This window comes from Mytilus californianus, unplaced genomic scaffold, assembly GCF_021869535.1.
Source record: "Mytilus californianus isolate M0D057914Y unplaced genomic scaffold, xbMytCali1.0.p SCAF_11, whole genome shotgun sequence".
In the NCBI taxonomy this organism is placed as follows: domain Eukaryota; kingdom Metazoa; phylum Mollusca; class Bivalvia; order Mytilida; family Mytilidae; genus Mytilus; species Mytilus californianus.
This window is the reverse complement of record NW_026262593.1, coordinates 51,407,902-51,422,051: the sequence shown is the minus strand read 5'-3', so window position 1 is coordinate 51,422,051 and position 14,150 is coordinate 51,407,902. Positions and strand designations below refer to the sequence as shown.

At 31.2% G+C, this 14,150-nt stretch overlaps 1 protein-coding gene across 5 annotated transcripts in view; it reads right to left on the bottom strand.

Annotated features, from left to right (window-relative positions):
- Positions 1-6,190: 6,190 nt before the first annotated feature.
- The window catches only part of LOC127720278 (uncharacterized), a 31,202-nt gene continuing 23,242 nt past the window's right edge, over positions 6,191-14,150 (bottom strand). For all 5 annotated transcript variants that reach the window (XM_052226784.1, XM_052226785.1, XM_052226786.1 and 2 more), the window contains one exon: positions 6,191-13,308. In XM_052226784.1, coding sequence (XP_052082744.1) covers positions 12,459-13,308 — 850 coding nt within the window. In that variant the 3' untranslated portion in view covers positions 6,191-12,458. The remainder of the gene's footprint in view (positions 13,309-14,150) is intronic.

The following is a 14,150-nucleotide window of genomic DNA, read 5'->3' as shown; positions in this document are numbered from 1 at the left end:
AATCTGGTTTTATAGCTAGCTGTACCTCTCACTTGTATGACAGACGAAAAAAGCCTGGCGCAAGCATAATTAACCTAGTTCCGAAATAACCATAATAAAATAAATCAGTTCCCATTAACATTAACATTGAGCCAGAATAATTTTCTGCTAAAATGGCAAGGTACACGTCTTACTTTGTTTGATAATAGCCAGCTCTTAATTAAAAGCACTACTTTTTCAATCTAAATAAAATTAAGAAATGAACAGACTAAACATGCATGCAAAACATTTGTTTTGCTTGGCTATACCCCTTTCAAAACCTACTATATACGGGCGAGCAGAAGTAAGTATATAAAAATACAATATTAAATTTAATTTTAGGCAATTAATTTTGACAAAACGTAGACACATTTACAGCGGGCAAAGAAATTACATCTCGTTTACAGTTTAATGAATTATATTCAACAACAGTGAATGAAATATATAAAAATTACAGCACATTTAAATAGCGTCAGTTAAAAAGGCTAATGATATATATAATTATTATAAAACCAAATGTCTTAACAGTACTAAAGTGTTAACTTACCCGGGTTGTACTTAAAATCCTCATTGAAAAAAATATTGCAGGAAAATACACAATTTCGTATACAACCATAACGAAAACAATTAAAAGAAATAATTTAGAAAAGTAATGAATATATTTAACATTTTAGGGAACAGTAATTGAAATGTAAAAAGGGATACTCAAGTCCGTACTACAAAGTTCAGAAAAGTACTAAATGTAAATTGAGTGAAATCAAAAATACGGTCAGTATCTCGAATTAGTTGATCAGTACGATATATATGTGTCTCAACTCCAAAGCGACATGTTTTTGAAAATTTTAGTTCTTTAGATACCACACTAGTCATCTAATCTGTCAATTCACCGATTTAATAAAATTTGTCTGAGTGTGGATTCGCATGGCGGATGATGCATGTATAACAGGAAGCGCTTACAAAGTTGACGCACCTGGTCTAGCTCCTTTTTGGTGTTCATGTGATTATTTCAACTTTTGTTTATTACCTTGATTTTACAGACACTTGTCTCTGAAATTGTTTTTCCTATACATACCTTAATATAACTCATATTATGGTATATAGGGACAAAAATTCAGAGACACGTGCCTGTGCTTGATTTGTCTTAATCGATAAGTTTGATTTGAACATCGGTAAACTACAATTGCCTATATATAATATTAAATTGAAAAAAAAAAACAAATAAAGCGCATTCAAGGTATTTTTCTTTTTAATGGACAATGGGAGACAGGATGCATAAATATCTTAAATTAGAGGAGCGTTTTAGTCAAAAGTGAAATTCAATAAATATAGCCAAATCCACATAAGGTCAACATTGTAAGAAGGTATTAAAACAGGTAACCCTAGGAATAGTAATGCGTCCCAAGGTAACCTAAACATTCAAGAGTTAAAATCTAAAGCCTTTCTTCTATTTCCTATAACATATATTCTATAGTTATAACAAACATACCACCATTTGAAATAAATCCTGAAATATCAAATAAATATAGATTCTACCACTGCATCGAGTGTGACACGATTTTTATTCACACGAGACAGTTAAATTTTCTAATTTAAAACGGGAGGCTGGTCGAGTGTTTTAAATATTTAAAATTTAACTGTTGAAAGATCGACTTCACCATCTCATTAAACAGAGCTTTTTCTATAAAAATGGGAATCGTAGATACAAATTTCTTGTTTTGGGTTACAATAATTCATATTTTGTGAAGAACCAAACTGAATCTACCAGAAATTATACTGAAGATGATATTATCAAAATGCTGGACTTTTTGATCGACAATATATTTGTTGAGTTTGGAGGATTTATATTTCAACAGACAGTCGGTATTCCAATGGGTACTAATTGTGCACCCCTACTGGCCGATTTGTTTTTGTACTCGTATGAAGCAGAATTCATTCAGAACCTTCTTAAAGACAAAAAGGAAAAGCACCTTGCGAAATTCTTTAATTTTACTTTCAGATATATTGATGATGTCCTATCATTGAATAACCAATATTTCAGCCATTACTTACATCTCATATATCCCAGTGAACTTGAAATTAAGGATACTACTGATACTAGAAGGACTGTTTCATACCTTGATCTTTTCCTCAATATTGACACAGATGGACGACTTCACACGAAAATCTATGATAAACGGGACGATTTCAACTTCCTAATTATCAATTTCCCATTTCTCAGCAGTAAAATACCCGCTGCCCCTTCGTATGGTGTTTACATATCTCAGTTGATACGTTATGCTCGTGCATGTTCACACTATACGGACTTCATATACAGGAGTGAGCTCCTAACGCAGAAACTGCTCCAACAAAGTTATGAGGAGGACAGATTAAATATGACACTCCGTAAATTTTATGGACACCATCACAGTGTCACATTGGTTGATTCATATGATGTGTCTTTGTCCAAACTAACAAAGGAAATTTTTACCACGTGTTAGATTGTGGTTTGCCATTACGTCGTCTGATCTTTTAAATACCGAACGTGTTTTGCTGAGTGTGAATTCGCATTGCTATAAGACGTGTCACGGTATTTTTCTATCCAAAATCCATGTATTTGGTTTTGATGTTTTATTTGTTATTCTCATCGGATTTTGTCAAATGTCTTATCGTTTGTAGTTGTAAATCTTAATTTTTTTTTCTGTTCTATTCGTGTGTTACGGTAAAGATAATTAATCACCCAGTTCATTTATAAGATTTTAGTTTGGGTCAACTAAATTTATACGATGTATTTGGTTTACAGTTTGATTTAGAAGAAATACCGACATAGCTTGATAATACAATTAATTATCTAATTACTACCATAATTGTATATTAATAAGTATTGTAATTTTCATTGTTATTAATACATGTCATATCGGTATAACAAACCTAATCTTGAACTCTATCCTATTTTTTGGAAATTTATAGAAATTTATATGTGACGTCACATTGTGCGTCGATCTCTTCGGCTAATATATAATACGTTGTTCGGCTGTGCCTTTTTATGTGCTGATTTAGGTTGTTTTACGTATTCATTTTTATTGCCATAAAAGCGGGAGGTTTGGCTGACCACAAAACCAGGTTCAACCCACCATATTTTCTTAAAATGTCCTGTACCAAGTCAGGAAAATGGCCATTGTTATATTATAGTTCGTTTCTGTGTGTGTGTTGCATTTTAGAGTTGTGTTTCTGTTGTGTCGTTGTTCTCTTATATTTGATGTGTTTCCCTCAGTTTTAGTTTGTAACCCGGATTTGTTTTTTTCTCAATCGATTTATGAATTTCGAATAGCGGTATACTATTGTTGCCTTTATTTAAATGATATGCAGACAAATTCAATCCTTCCTTTCGAATGGTCTGCAAACAGATGTGTTCTTTCTATGTGAGGTTATCAGGCATGATTGCCTTTTTTCATGACGTCATAATAGGAAATTCAGAGGAAAGCAAGAATATATTACGTCATAATCGAATTTGGTCAAATAAAGAACTAAGATTAAACGAACCACACGTTAGTTAAATAAAAATAATCAACAGGACAGGAAAAGGATAACTCATGTAAGAATTAGAGAAAATTTGAATAAAAATATCTTGTAGAGACATTTCAATTTCAGATAACCCGTATCATCCATCCTCCTTTAAATATAAAGTGGAACTAGAATTAGTTATCTTCTCTTGATTATTGATGAATTCGTATTTAGCTAATCATGTAATTATTATTATTTGACTTAGTATTTAGCAAAATGATTTAACTTTCAGAAGAAAAGGGCACTGAATGGGTTAATCTAAAGCTTATTTGATTGCTCTTCACTTATCACAATTAAAAAACTGCTCCCATATACTTTTCATATGAGTTAAAATTGATATAGAAATTCAGCTCTATAATTAACGTAAATATGACGTTGGAATAAAATATTAATATGAATGCATGTGAAACGTTACGCTACGAAAAAGATATACAAAGCTTAAAAGCACCCACAATTTTTAAATGTTAGTCAAATGATCCTTCGTTTCATGCTTCATATGTTGTACTTATGTTCTTATATTGTACTATTACACCACTGTCCAAGGTTAGGGGGAGGGTTGGAATCCCGCTAACATGTTTAACCCCGCCACATTCTGTATGTATGTGCCTGTCCCAAGTCAGGAGCCTGTAACATATTTGTTTTTCGTTCATTTTTTGTACATTAATTAGGCCGTTAGTTTTCTCGTTTGAATTGTTTTACATTTGTGATTCCGGGGCCTTTTATAGCTGACTATGCGGTATGCGCTTTGCTTATTGTTGGAAGGCCGTACGGTGACCTACAGCTGATTTGGTCTCTTGAGAGTTGTCTCATTGGCAATCATACCACATCTTCTTTTTAATATTCAGTAGAAATTTTAGATTGTATTAGCACTGGTAAATATATATACGACATATGACAAAGGGATGTAATCTCCTACAAACAAATCCACAAAACATTATTTGTTGGGTTATTAAGTATTGTTACTTGGAAACAGGCCTCATCATGAAAGTTACACCTTATCACTTGAGGTTGCCGTTCAGATTCATATACGTCTCGTGGAAAAAGCTGTCTCAACATTATTGACGTAGTAGTATCTTGTATTGGGTTATTGAGGGACAGCTAAGGTAATGTTTTTCTCAGACTGCTTTTGACGTCTTTACAATATTGTATTTGTTGGATATATAGTGATTGATATTTAAGTCTAGGAGAACATGATATATTTATTAGTTTGATTGGTTTTGAACTATCTATAAAAGGCCCGGACTTTAAAAAATCTAAAGTAATGTAAGTGCACTTTTGTCATCGGTCTTTATGTAAGTTGTATTTTGAGCTTTGTGTCAATCTGACAAGTCAGGAATTTCAAACTCGTTTTAATAATTTGCTCTTAGATTTTGCTGTTTCACCACTGGTCTATGTTAGGGGAGGGTTATGTGCTCACCAACACATTCTGGATGTGCCTGTCCCAAATCAAAAACCTGTACTGCAACGTGTCTTTTGTTGTTGTCGGTCATGTTTATTGGTTTGTCACAAATTGTAGATTTTCTCAGTGTGACTGTTTCACATTTTTAATTGCATTGTGGGTTTTTGCTCATTATTGAAGTTCAAGCAGTGACCTATATTGCTTACATTCACATCATTTGGAATCTGGTGGACAGTTGTCCAATTGGCAATTCTATCACTTATTTTTACATTGAAATCACATATCTAGATACTTCTATCAGAGAAGTCCTATTTTATTCTTTTTCTATTAAAGATATTTTCAACTCAACTTCCGTTATCAATGTGTTCTTTCTCATCGTCTCAGTTCATTTTAAAATAATGAATATATGCAATTGGAAAGTGGTGTGATGGTTTTATCACTGAATAAGCATCAATTGAATATTTTCCCATCACGTTCCTTTTCATTTTCATATCTTCCTAATAACATAGATTTCCAGATATGTTTTGTGTTCATTAATATGTATATATTTACATGTTTTCAATGAAAAGATTAGTGTTTAATATTCAGTGGCAAATATTACATGCATTTTAGGATGAGAACCTGGGTAGGTTCGTCAAATCCTTGTAATCATCTTGACCCCACAAAATTTATATGAAGAACACCGTAGTCAGACCTGATGTTTAGACACAATAATTATTGTATCATTTAGTGCATAGTTGTCTCATTGAAATTATACCACATATCTTTTTTCCATATAATGTATATGACATAAAATATCCTTGTTTTTATATGAAATACACCATTGACCACTACCTTCAGCTTTTGTTTATAGATTCCATTACTTTTCGCATCCTTTAGCAAATAGTTGTCTCAATTGAAAGTAGACTGCAACTCCTTATTATCATATAAAATACATCACTGACAATCTGAATTTCGATGATTTGCTGATAAACAGATTTACACTATAATAGCAGTACAAGGTTAGGTGAGTACAAGTGGATTAATTGATAGATGTCCTTCAAATATAACTACAACCCATAATAATGTAAATGATGAACCTGATAATCTTTCTTGAGGCAAAAAGTATTTGGTAGCTTATTTAATATCTCATTTCAGTAGTTTAATCTTTTCCAATTTAGAAAAAAATGAGAACTTCACTTCATCATTGAAACATGCAGCAAATTGTGTATAAATATGAACTGCTCAAACCTGTAAAGCTGAAATTTTATTGATAATTAACAATGAATTATAACATTATAACAATATATATATATATATCAGGATATGGTGTACAAAAACCTTTGCACCTGTTGTTTGTGGTATATCATCTTTTCCGCAAGTTTATTGTTTTCTGCTTAGTATTAAATTTAAAATTAAGATCAATTTATTACATCGGTGATCCGTTTATTTGGCAATCGCCAATGGCAGTCAGCAGGGTTTAAGAACATTTGTTGTTCGACCTGTAAGTCAAATGCGTTTTGTTAAAATATACTTTTTCACTTTTTTGGTCTTTTGGAAAATGTTGTTTGTGTTGTATTTAGACCCCTCTAACAAGAAATTTGTTTTGAATGCACACGTATAAAAATTGCGGTTTTTATCCAACGCAATCATAGGTTTGAACGTTGTTTTCAAATTTAGACTTGTTTATAAATATATATAAGACTGGTTTAATTCAAACTTGTGTAATGAAGTGAATTTTTGTCATTTCATTTTGTATTTGAATGTCAAAATCATTTTGCCATTCTAACTTTTATCTTAGTCTCAAAATTATTTTGTCATTTTATATTTATCTTATAAGTAGTGAAAATGAGCTCCTGCAGTCTTTTTTACCTTTAAGTAAATGCACAATAAATAAGAATAGAGGATAACAACTTAGCAATATATTTCTGTTTGATTGATTTGATTTTTAAAGTACTACTTTAAAGAATCATGCAAAATCTGATTGATGGGTTAAAACCCTACAAATAAGATTTTTTCTATATCTTATTAAGAATATATTATACATTATTAAGGATATACAAGTAAATCGAAGTTCAAATATAATTTTTCAAATGGACCCTTAAAAAAGTGAGATACATATTCTATAGAATGCATCACTAAACCCATTCTTTGGGAGACATTTCCTTGATATTCTATTGAATCTTTTGTAAAATGTATTCCAATTATCTCTCCTGATATATGAAATGCTGTAGATGGAAATATTACACGGCCATCTACATGAACATGTTTATTGCAAATGACTGACATAAAAAAATGCATAGCTTTTAGTGAGGTATTTTGCACAATTAGATTTTACATGATTCTTATAATTTTGAACTACTACTCAATAAACTGCCTAATACATTCATACAATTTCATATTGAACAGTTTTACTACTGAAGAAACCCGATCATTGCTTTTGAATAACAATATACCTACTAAGTGCACTTGTCATTTTTGCATACAATTTAATCAATACAAGAAATTAACCAGTGTGATGATAGATTATAGTAATTTAAAACAAAATGTCATTCTTCAAAATAAGGTTCTTAGTAGAGAAAGCTTCTTAGACATATAAAAAAAGACATAAGTTAAAATGCAATTTATAAAAATCTACAAATACAATTTGATAGTTTTTTTTAAGGTGAATATATTTAGAAATTACTTATTTTAATTTCTTTCATCTTATACTTGACTATTTCCTTATACTTTAAATCAGAGTCAAAACTACCAACCCCTTTATTACAGTTAAAATAATGTATAATATATTTATTTTTATTAGCATTATCTAATCATCTTAATCAACTAGGCTTGTTTACACAGTTTTCAATGTGCTATTTACAATGTCATTTTGATTAAATAGCCATTCAAATCCATTTGTTAGCACAAATTTGATAATTTGATAATTATTTCTATGAAAGATATGAAACATATGCTCGGGAAAAATAAGTTCCATGTTCTTCAGGTTTTAAATATAAGGATGCTGTTCACTGATAGTGCCTAACTTCGATATATACTGTCAGGAATTTGTGTTATAAGGACTTGCTCTACAGATGCATAAGTTTTGGCACGACCAGTCAGAAAATCATTCCGCCATGAGGCATATGTGTGCCCCAATGAGAACACTGCATCAAAAATACAATTAATTTTGATTTTCTGTGAGATTTTTTATCATTAAACGACTAATTTAATCCCATTATTAAACATGAAAAAATATCCCATCATGCGATATAGCATACTAAAGATATCATGTTATTTCCATGACTGGTCAAAATGACCATTATTAGGAGTTGAAACTGCAATTTGGTCAAATTATAAATGACTCTGACTGTGCTAGAGAGACGACCGCTTAAACAAGATAAAGAATACAGTGAAAATAATTGGTCGTATTCCAAAATGACTGTTAGACAAAGGTGAACTTTTACCAAGGGTCTAAAGAACCATGGATTTTAAGTACTGTAGATTCATTATTCATTATTTGTGAGATACCAATTTTTGTGGTTTTTTATTGGTATATGTGAACCATTTAAATGTTTAAAGAAGTAAAATTTTTCTATAGGCTTAAAGCTTGTATGCAGACTTTTGTAAAACCATAAAATCAAATATCCACAAAAATACAATTTTTCCTTAATCCAAGGAAATTGGTACCCACGAAAATAAATTAATCCACATTAACCATGTTAACAGTTAATTCTCATCATGACAAAAACCTGAAAATAATTTACATAAATAAATAAAAAAATATCAACAAAATATCAATGCTGATACAGGATATGATAAGCAAAAAACAATTACAGATCTATCTAAATGTAAATAATCAAACTAAACATAATCAAATGCACCTTAACTAAGACTTGTAAATTGCAATTAAATTTATAATATTGCATCACAATTCAGCTAATAATAACAAATAACCATTAAATTAGGACTAGCAAATCACATTTATATTAGGACTAGGAAATCACCATTAAACAAGGACTAGGAAATCACCATTAAATGAGGACTAGCAAATCACCATCAAATAAGGACTAGCAAATCACCATTAAATAAGGACTAGCAAATCACCATTAAATAAGGACTAGCAAATCACCATTAAATTAGGACTAGGAAATTGCATGTAAATAAGGACTAGCAAATCACAAATATACTGACTAGTAAACAAAAATCAATTCACAAAAAAAAAAATATATACATTTTTGTAAGCACTATTTCTGCATTATGCTCAAAAGAAAAAGAGAAAATAATACATATTAATTTTAACAAAATGAAAGATATGTAAAAAAAGAATGTAAATACACTATACTTAATTGGCATTATGCATTGACAAACAATAACAGAAATGCTAAAATAAACCAATTATTAACTATCATATACATAGTATAAGAATAGTGTATGTGTATAACAAGCAAATTACAATAATTTGTGTCCAACCTTCACTTAGGTTCGCCTACAAACATCTTTAAACAAGAATATGTCCATAGGACACCATGCCTCACCCACAGTATCATAAACTGCAAAATCTGATTCAAAACCATAATTTGGCATATATCTTTATCATGAACATATGCACTAAATTGATGTGTATAACAACAAGCAAATAACAATGATTTGTGTCCAACCAACACTTAAGTTTGCTCAAAAACATCTTTAAACAAGAACATGAAGAATATGCCCATAGGACAACCATGCCCAACCCACAGTTTCATAAACTGCAAAATCTGATTCAAAACCCTATTTTGGCATATATCTTTATCATGAACATGTGTACTAAATTGCAAATTGATGACCTTAACCTAATGGTAAATGACCTTGACCCAAACATTTAACCCGATACAGGAAGGTCATTTGGATGTATGGACAAATTTACAGATGAACTCCTTTAACTGACCTTAACAACTGCATACAAAATATAATTTACTCCCCATTAGTGGCTCATCTTAAACTGACACAAACTCAACACGTAAACTATGCAAAAGTTTCAAAGTCAATAGACCATGACTGAGGTGGAGCGAAAAAATAATCTCCATTAAAACGAGCTGTGCCAATGCTAATACAACTGCATTCCAGATAATAATGAAACAGCACTGATGGTAAACACAAACTAATATATTTCAAAATATATCTTAAAGGGACATCATCCTCCATGTTTTAATATAAAGACTGATTCATTAATTAAAAAGAAACAGATAAAATAGGACAACTCAGAAAGGAACTTGCTTTATAAGAATCAAATCATTCAAGAATTTTATTTTCAGTGTTCTCCCCATAAATTGTCAATCATGACCTATGATTCCCTGTTTTCACTCTCATCAAGCTATTTTTTTTTCTATTCAGTTAACTTTATTGCAAGAGTTGTCCTTCTTGAAAGCAAACTTGTGTCAATAAAGTCCATACCTATATGATAACTGTATCAACAATACACCCATAACAACAAATGTTAGCCTTATTTCAACCAATATAGTCTGTAATCTATTGCTACTACCAAACTTCTGTTTGATTTGTTGCACAGCCTAATTGACATCTAGCACAAAGAATTCTACCATGTCCAACTGGTGGCAGGGGCTTTTTATATAACATGTAGAAAGATGTCAGCTTTTGCTGTCGTTAAAGGCCTCAATATGACTCCGATATTAGAACAGTTATACAAGTTATACATATGCTCTTCCTCTGCTTTGGTTTTTGTCAATATATAAGGATTCTGCATCAATATGTACGTACAAGACATTAGATTGTATGTCAATATAAACAAATAAGAAACTTGTGTCAATATGTACGTATAAGAAATCTGTAACATGTACTTACAAGCTTTTGTGTCATGAACTAATTTAAAAATAAAAGATAACATAAATTGCAATAAATATAAGGCAGCAAAACAAACATACCACCAACTACCCCTCCTGGGGTAAAATATGAACAAACAAAAACAAACAGCAAAGAGGAACAAATGGTCTTGACAAACGCATTAATTACACTTCTTTCCCATTTCCAGTTTCCCTTTCCTAGACATTATGAAGACTAACATGAATTTAGTGTTGGTTGAACTAATGTTTTCTATTGTGGCAATGTTTTGTTTCCCGCAATGGCAAACCAAACTCAAAATTTGTATATGGAGTTCTAGAGTATAGTAATGTTTAAATAGTATTGACAATTACAATTAAAGTTATGAGTATTAAATAGTTTAGGACTAGAAAATATTTTTTATTCAAATAAGTTATTTAAATAATAAAATTAGGACAAAATAAGAAAATTCGCTTAACAAAAAATTTACAACCTGTCCAAATGGGAGGCAACTCTTACAAAACATGAAAAGAATTTATAAATAAGCTATCTGACCAAGAATTGAACTAATATCTTTTGACAGACAAATTGATAGTATTACATGTATTATATGCGCACAAAATTTGAAAAACTGATTGAACACATTTTAAATATCCCAAACTTTACAATCTAGGTAAAAATATTTTATTATGGCCTCTTAGTATAAACTTAACACATATTTTTTCCTTAAAATTGCAAAAACACTGAACACTATCTATAAATAATTGCACCTTATAATTGACATATTAGCACCACTTTTATTGTGTAATTTTTCAATACTTAAATGTATATGTATAATGAATTTGCTGAAATGAATTGCGCATCTTTACCCAAATAAAAACAACCTAACACTGGTCGTTCCTGTTTAACTGATCTAAACACAAACTGATATATTGTTGACGCCAAGTCACTCCTTATAGACAAACCCTTTTCAAGAATTTTTCCAATAAATTCTGCTACTAACATGCTATCAAACATATTTTAAAACAAAATTCTCACTTTCACCAATGAGATTTAAAAAAAGCTATTGATAACTAGCTTATTGCCAAATGCACAATAATTTCATCAAAATAAATGGTTCTTATGGCAGATATATATAGCTATAGTGATCCTAATTTAAACAATAGCTATATTGTTGTACTACACATCCTTTTTACTGTTAATAAATCTCACTAACTTAAACATTAAAAAGCTTTCAAATAAATATTAACTTAAATATATATATAAACAACCAACCAATAGAATAAAATAAATAAGACAATAATATTTGATTTCAAAACTGATTTGTAAATGTTTAAAAACTTGTCCATTCACAACAACATTCCTGTTTAATGCATACCTGCCAACTTTCCAAATTTATGGGTATTTCCCCAATGAATGGTGTTGACCTGACTCTTGAAATCCTTAGTTATACAAACTGAATACATGTATCTCAAAACAGGCATACCAATGATTTATTTGGCAATTTAGCATATAAAAACTCATTCAAAACCATAGTTTATTAGATAATAGCACTTATATGACGTCACATGTAGAAGAGATGCATTCTCTATTCTATTAGAGATATTGAAAAGTTGGCAAGTATGACCTTTCAAACTCCTTTCACATATAAATACATTGTGTTTTTGAACTTAAATATATATATATATCAAGTATATAGAGAAAGACATACATGTGCTGTAGATTACTGAAGAACACATTCATCCTTTTCTTTTTTACAATGCTTATTTAGATGGGCTGAGGAATTTTCTTCTCTAGAAGCAGGTTTCTCAATGGAACTTTGCATTGTGGGAGTAGCTGATCTATCCACTGGATGAGGATAAACTATTGGACCTCCCATATGCATAGGTAGTGAGGCTGGACTTTCTGTACAATGTGGATAAACTATGGGTTGATACACTAAGGGTTGAACCAAGGGTTGACTCACTAAGGGTTGAACCAAGGGTTGATTCACTAAGGGTTGAACCAAGGGTTGACTCACTAAGGGTTGAACCAAGGGTTGATTCACTAAGGGTTGAACCAAGGGTTGACTCACTAAGGGTTGAACCAAGGGTTGATTCACTAAGGGTTGAACCATGGGTTTCTCTACTTTGACTGGTTCCTTGTCTGTGTACATGATGATGTATTCTGGGTAACACTGATTCCTATCAAACACAACAAAGATTTGTGGATCTTCAACTTTGTCCACACATGAATCATACAGCTTATGAACCTGTCCAGGAATTTCTGGAGGTCGTCGAAGGGATGGATTCCCCTCTGTGAACTTTCCAACTAAAACTTTGGCTCGGAATAGAAATCTCATGTCTGTAGGTGAATCTGCTTTTGTATAACTATGACTCAATCTGGCACGAACAGCAAAGTAGGAACCTTCCCCATATACAGTAGCATTGCGGCCACTGGTACGGAAGTCAAAATTATTTGTACAAATACCATGGCAGGTATCTAAGGAATCAGTACCATGGAATAAATCTCTCTCGTCAATGTTCTGACCTTGACCATCTTGTTCTGCATCAGTTAACATATGCTTCTTCTTTCTGCAAAGCAACAAAAATCCTAGTTTTAAGTATATACTATACAGAAATATTTACATGCATACTTAATATTTAGATTATTTATATTGTATCCTGTTCGAGTTAATTTCGTGTCAGGTTGTCTTCTCCGTTTTTGTCGGTTAAATCTTTGCTGTGTTTTTTTTTCACATGTTCAATGCACTTAAATCAAGTGTAATTTAAGCTAAAGGCTAAAGTTCGTAGTAAAATGTCTTCAGGAAAATAAGCGAGCACTTAAATTTTCCAATATACAATATACTTTTTTTAGAAACACAATATACACGATGCTCAAACACATCAAACTAATGGAAAACATTAACTGTCATATTCCTGACTTGGTACAGGCATTTCCTTATATAGAAAATGGTGGAAAAGTGTGAAGTTCTCCACATACTTAAAACAAAACACCTTTGTCCTCCTCCATTCTTAAAATATTTTTTTTCTTTTAAAGACTAAAAGAAAACTTAAAACTAATTTGATTAAACTACCATCAATTCTGAAATGTGTTCAGAAGTTTTAGTTTTATTATTGCAAATATTGAATGGAATAGATAACAGAATAAAATGCTCAGCTGGGTGCAGCTTGATACGACCGCAGAGGTTGAACCCTGAACAGTTGGGGCAAGTATGGACACAACATTCAAGCTTGATACCGCTCTGAATTTGGATTGTGATTAAATATTTGACACTGTATAGGTTTCTGACACAGAATGAATGTGGTCTAAGAACTTCAAAAATTTTTAATTTACCTATCATGGTCCAATATCCAAAATCAAAATACATGCACGGTTAGATTCAGCATATCAAAGAACCCCAAGAATTCAATTT